This window comes from Aulonocara stuartgranti (genome assembly GCF_965226115.1).
Source record: "Aulonocara stuartgranti genome assembly, chromosome: 7".
NCBI lineage: Eukaryota > Metazoa > Chordata > Actinopteri > Cichliformes > Cichlidae > Aulonocara > Aulonocara stuartgranti.
The window spans coordinates 39,476,501-39,482,500 of NC_138945.1; the positions used below are offsets into that span (position 1 = coordinate 39,476,501).

General features: G+C 49.0%; 1 protein-coding gene and 1 pseudogene across 4 annotated transcripts in view; one reads left to right on the forward strand and one right to left on the reverse strand.

The window, feature by feature from the left end:
• LOC309712236 (deoxyribonuclease-2-beta-like) overlaps positions 1–6,000 on the forward strand; it is a 30,922-nt pseudogene that overhangs the window by 20,969 nt on the left and 3,953 nt on the right. The gene's annotated exons all lie outside the window — the stretch shown is intronic.
• Positions 2,301–5,530, reverse strand: LOC309712247 (uncharacterized protein). 3 transcript variants are annotated; one of them, XM_082542912.1, is made up of 3 exons: positions 5,247–5,530; positions 5,086–5,166; positions 2,301–4,506 (listed from the first exon to the last, which is right to left on the reverse strand). In XM_082542912.1, the coding sequence occupies exon 3, from the start codon at positions 3,860–3,862 to the stop codon at positions 2,780–2,782; it is 1,083 nt and encodes a 360-aa protein (XP_082399038.1). In that variant the 5' UTR covers positions 3,863–4,506; positions 5,086–5,166; positions 5,247–5,530; the 3' UTR covers positions 2,301–2,779. The 3 variants fall into 3 exon arrangements, 2 of the variants coding, with proteins under 2 accessions (XP_082399038.1, XP_082399037.1); XM_082542911.1 differs by having other exon boundaries at positions 5,086–5,171; XR_014278212.1 differs by lacking the exon at positions 2,301–4,506 and adding an exon at positions 4,521–5,014 and having other exon boundaries at positions 5,086–5,171.

The following is a 6,000-nucleotide window of genomic DNA, read 5'->3' on the forward strand; positions in this document are numbered from 1 at the left end:
GCTGCCTGACCAGTTCAGTGGTACGCTCAATACCTTGGTGCCCATGGTCCTGGTGCAGCTGCCTCAAGGTCTCAGGCTTCAGAGCCTCTGGGAGAACAAGTTGGAGGGCTTCCTCACCTCCACCTGGACGCAAAATACGGCGAAAAAGGATGCCATCCTTCTCCACCAGACGATCCCACTGACGCAGCAGAACCATGACTGGTTTGGGGACCTGACTCCTTTCCTCCGAAGAGGGCGGGGTGTGCCTCCTCTAGTATACCAAGAAATCGTTGAGGAGGGGGTCAGCCTCCTGCAAAGCACGAATATCCTCCAGGGAGTGAGATGGAAAGGCCCCAATCTCCAACTGAGTAACGGAGGGCAAAATGGCTGGACACTGAGCCTGCTGAAGTGAAGTCGGGACACAAGTCCCAGGCAACACACCCTCGGCCAAGCTGGAGCTCGTCTCATACTGTCGAGAGAGAGCATCAGCATTCCTATTACTGCGGCCTGAGCGATACTTGATCTCAAAATCGAATGCCGCCAGCTGGGAGGCCCACCTCTGCTCGGTGGCACCCAGCTTAGCTGAAGAGAGGTAACTGAGTGGATTGTTATCGGTGTAAACCACACACTTCTGCCCCAGCAGGTACTCCCGGAACTTCTCGGCCATGGCCCACTTGAGTGCAAGAAACTCCAGCTTCATGGAGCTGTAATTGTCCATATTGCGCTCATGTGGCCGAAGACCTCGACTAGCATAAGCCACTGGCCTAACGACACCTTCTACATCTTGGGAGAGAACTGCACCTAAACCACTGTGGCTGGCGTCAATCTCCAAGATAAATGGGCGCGTAAAGTCAGCATATGCTAGCACAGGTGCAGACACAAGCTTTGCTTTCAGGGCCTCAAAGCTCTCCTCACACTGAGGGGTCCAAATAGCACTCAAACTCTGTCCCGAGCCCTTCTTTGTTTTTGTGCCAGCCGATTTAGCCACCACTTGATGCAGGGGAGCCGCCAATGCGGCAAACCCCTCCACAAAGCGCCGGTAATAGCTGGCGAAACCCAAAAAGGATCGCAACTCTGACACGGAACGAGGACACTGCCATTTGGCTACTGCGTCAACCTTGGCTGGATCGGTCGAGACACCCTCACAGGACATTACATGGCCCAAGTAGTTAACCTTCTGCTGGAAAAAGGCACACTTTTCTAACTTAGCCTTGAGCCCCTGTTGCTGCAGCCTTGCCATCACCATCTCTAGCCATTGCAGGTGCTGAGAGACAGACGAGGAGAACACAATGATGTCGTCTAGGTACAGCAGTAATGACTGGCACTGCTGATCCCCGAACATCCTCTGCATTAGGCGCTGGAAGGTACCAGGAGCATTGCACAGCCCGAATGGCATACGATTCCACTCGAACAGGCCAAACGGTGTGCAAAAAGCGGTCTTGGGCTTATCCTGCTCAGAAACTGGCACCTGGTTGTACCCGCTGGCCAGGTCGATGGTAGAAAACCAGCGTGCGCCAGCTAGGGCATCCAGACTTTCCTCGATGCGAGGTAAGGGGAAGGCGTCCTTCCTTGTTTTGCTATTCAGCAAACGATAGTCAACACACAGACGGAGGCTTCCATCCTTCTTGCGGACCAACACGATGGGAGAGGCATAAGGACTGCTACTTTCCCTAATTACCTGGGCCTCCAGTAGCTGGTTGATATGAGCCCTGACAGCCTCATAATCAGAAGGAGGAATTCGCCTGTACCTCTGCCGGACAGGTGCGTCATCGAGCAGCGGTATGTCGTGCGAAATGAGGTTTGTGCAGCCCAAGTCTCCCTCATAAGTGGAGAAAACAGAGCGGTACTTCCGCAAAAGTAACCGTACCTCGTGTTGCTCTGACTCAGCGAGAGCAGACAGGTCAATCGTATCCACCATCTCTTGAGCAGGGCTGCTGTGTATGGGAGGAAACGGTAACGGGAAAAGAGTGTTCCTCGCTAACACCGGCAGGGAGGCTAACAACAGTAGCTTTGCTTATCACTCCCAAACGGGTCCGCGGGTGGAGAACAGCTTCCGCTGTCCCTACATTGGTGACTGGGATGTAGGCAACGCCCTTATCCACCTGGACCAAACATGGAGAGGCCAGCAACCCAACTGGCAACCCGGACTCAGAAGGTTCAAAAAGCACAGCCTGACCTGACAACTGCTGAGAACAAGTAGTGGCCACCAGCTGCATAACACCACCAGGTATCCGCACGGCCCGCGGGCCCTGTACCTTAACGGTACCGACAGGGTCCTCTGGGGCTTGGGCTGCAGACTGGTGACACTGATGTAAGGCCTCCAAAACTGGTCTCAGTGCCTGTGACACAGAAGGAGAATTAAACAAGGAGCCACCGAAAGCCCCAAACAGTTCTTGATAACAGCGGCGGATTACGTTCATTCCTAAGATGCCAGGGACAGAGGGCGTAGCCCCAGGAGGGTCCTTCACTATAAGGATTCCACAAGAGGGCATTTCCTTGCCACACAGGAGTACACTGAGCTCCAAATAGCCAATGTAAGGGATGGCAAGCCCATTGGCAGCCCGAAGCTGTAGCCAATGGCATGACTGAAGGCGTTCTTGTCCCCAAGGGGCAAAATGTGCCAAAAAGAAACTTTCTGTGATGGTGGAAACCATGGACCCAGTATCCACCAAACAAGGGACAGTTACCCCACTAATAAGCACATCCATCTTTGGACACGATGAAATTAGCCTGCCAATCCTATCTTTCTGTGAGCCAGTGAACTCCCCACCTGAACTGTGACTCTGCAGCTCAGATGGCGTTAGTTTTCCGACTGGGTAGCGGGAAGGTGATTGCCAACTGCGGCATAAGGAGGGCCTGAATCAGAACCTGCTCTAGGGCGGCGTGAAGCCCGCTCCCCAGTGCACTCCCTAGCAAAGTGTCCTGGCTGCTGACACCGGCGACAAATCACCGAGCCAGCCCGTGAAGGCCGAACACTTCTTCGGGGGTTCTGTAAAGAAACCACTGTCTCAGTGAGCTGATTTAACTGCTCTTGTTGGCGCTTTAGGAGTTCCTTTAGCTCACGCCACTCGGACTCGGGTGTACCAACAGGAGCGAACCTAGGGCTAGTGTGCACTCCACACTGAAAACCATATGCCGATGGTTGAGAATAGCCACGGTCGCGAACACCGCCTGAAAACCCTTCTCTTTCCCATCTAATTGCTTCCCCGCGCACCTCTAACAAGGTGGCAGTAGGCACACGGCGAACGTATTGTTTAAGCTCTCTGCGGAGACCACTATCAACAACATGTTCTACAAATTGGTCTCGGAGCAACACCTCTGCGTTACGCATACCATCAGGTGCACTTTGTTTTACTTGCTCCATCAGAGCCATTAGCGCTAAGGAAAACTCCTGCAAAGTCTCTCCCTCCCGCTGTCTCCTCAAAAAGAAAGCCTGCTGCGGAGTGACATAGGACTGCGCATTGCCATACAGTTCCTTTAAAATGGTCAACACCCGAGCAGGATCCCCTCGCTCTAAATTAGGGCGAAATTTGATCTCCTCCCTTGCTTCTCCCTCTAAATGGTCAAAAATAAAGAAAGCTTGATCAGCAACAGACGGGTGCCGGGCACGCATACATGCTTGAACCTCTTCGACCCATTCAGCTATATTGATGCCTGTTCTACCATTGAACATGGGACATTTACGGTCCCTAGGCACCACCACCAGACGCTCTGTAACGGCGGCCTGGCTACCAACATTTGGTATGCAACCAGCTGGTACGAAAGAGGATGACGCGGCCCCACCACCAGACTCGAGCACAGCGCTCCCATCCCGGCGCAATTGCTCATTATCTGCCCTTAACTGCGCTACCAAGTCTCTAAGTTGCTGCAATTCTTCCTCCATAATAAATTTTGACCCAAAAAAAAGGAGAAAATTAAATCAGCAAGGTGCTAAAATCCTATTACTCTTCCTTCTACCTGGATACTGCTGTCTTGTCTATAATCACACTCTAAAACAAATAGAGCCTTCAAACAGGTGAACTAGGATCTTTGCAAAAAAAATAAAACAATTTACAAGACCAAACATCTACCTCAAATGTGCATCCTGTCGACAACGCCAAGTATGTGACCAAGTGGTCGGCGGGGTTATGAACAAAATAAATAAACGTGACAACGCCACCTAGGGGAATTACACCCCCAGGAAATATATTTAAGAAAAATAAATAAAAGGAATAAAAGAAGACCGCACAGATTCAAGGATGCACACTGAGGCAGGTTGGCTTCCAATATTAAAACAGTTTTATTTATAGAAATGAATAAAATATTATAAATAATATTTTATAAATAAAATATTAAAAGTCAAGATGTAGCGTCATTATTGACAGTGTCCTACAGTAAAAATAAACAATCGTGGAACTTGGACTTACCAGCAGCCGTGGAACCAAAAGAAAATCACACCACAAGAATCACTGCAGACCACCCAGTGCTGTACAAAAGAAAGTGTGAAAACGACCCACCACCTGAGGGCCACTGGCTCGTCCTCCTTCACTGAAATAAAACACAGAAAAGTATGTTAAAAGAATAAAAGGACGCTGAGCGTCAGGCTCGCTACAAATCATAAAAAGACTAAAACACACTTTAATAACTTTAATAAAAGAAATCACACACACACACACACACACGGGAAAGGCTTATTCCCCACGGGTCAAACTACCACTCGTGCTGGTAATAATTATTCTCAGGCGTAGGCCGGTCTGGCTCCCCACCGGCTGAGACCGGCCACTCAGGCGATTTAGAGTCCCAGCACGACACTCGGGCAGAGAATCACTTCAGCCCGATCACAGAAGTATGGGTACGAGCAACAGTCCAGGGTAAAATAAAACACCAGGCGAACCCAAAAAAGGTAAGCCTACTTAATAAAAACAAGATAAGACAAAACAAGACAAGACAGCAGACTCCACCAAGGAGGAGTTCACAACAGCAGCTGAGAAGGCAGTCCACTCTTCCAATTTAGGTTGGACAATTTACCATGGAGAGGTGAGTACAGCAGTGAACCCTGAAACAGATAAATGTAACCTTAAACTCTTATAGCTATGAATGCTAATAAAAGTAGTTCTAACGGCTTACCCCAGGACCGGAGGCACTATACTCTCATTGGTGGAGATACCACGAACACCTCTCTCCGCAATGGCAGAATTAAACAGACTGCTGCGCTACAACAGGCCGGAAAAGGATATTAACACCAATTCCAGTATTCGGAGGGAATCTGAGGTTAAGCGAGAGCATACCTGTAGCTGTCATATAATCGGCTCTTGCTGATCAGTCCGTCGCAGTACGCCAGCATTTACTGCTGTATCGTACCAGAAGCTCGGGAGGAATTAATCCAACAAGACATCGGCTTAGCTTTATACAGGCTAGCGCCACCCTGCAATCAATGTGCAGGTGGGTTCCCAATTAACCCAATCACCTGATACAAGGAGCGAGTGCAGCGGAAAGAGAGCGAGGGTGGTAGAGCGAGCGAGAGAGAGAGAGAATGAGAGAAGAAAAAAAACGGAAGGCGAGTAGCCCATCTGGCTACATTAAAATGCAGAGACAAGGACTTGCGTGTAAAGACAGACCCAAAGGAACACTCAAAGACAGAGACAAAAAAAAGGAAACTGGAGCTAAATAAAGACCAACATTTCTAAACTCTACAACAGCAAATCATAAACAGGCGTTCACAACTCTGTGAAAACTACCAGAGCAATAAAACCAAAGCTCAACATACTAAAAAATAATGAAATCATGACCCGAAAAACAAACTGCTTACAAAGAAAATCACACTTCATTACAGAAATTGGAGCAACAACAAAATTACAATGAATCACAAACAGACAGGTATCCAAAACTTTAAACACTAGAATAATTAAACCTCAAAATAAATATAAACACAAAATTCCTGAGACTATGACCTTTAGGTGATGAAGAGCAGTCTGCAGACTGAACTATCGAGCTGGTATGAGATGAAGTGGGCTTTGCTATACCCAATACAGTTTGAAGACA

What these genes read in the sequence shown, in the direction of transcription:
- LOC309712247 (XM_082542912.1), bottom strand. Translation starts at nt 3,862, where the DNA reads ATGGAGGAAGAATTGCAGCAACTTAGAGACTTGGTAGCGCAGTTAAGG.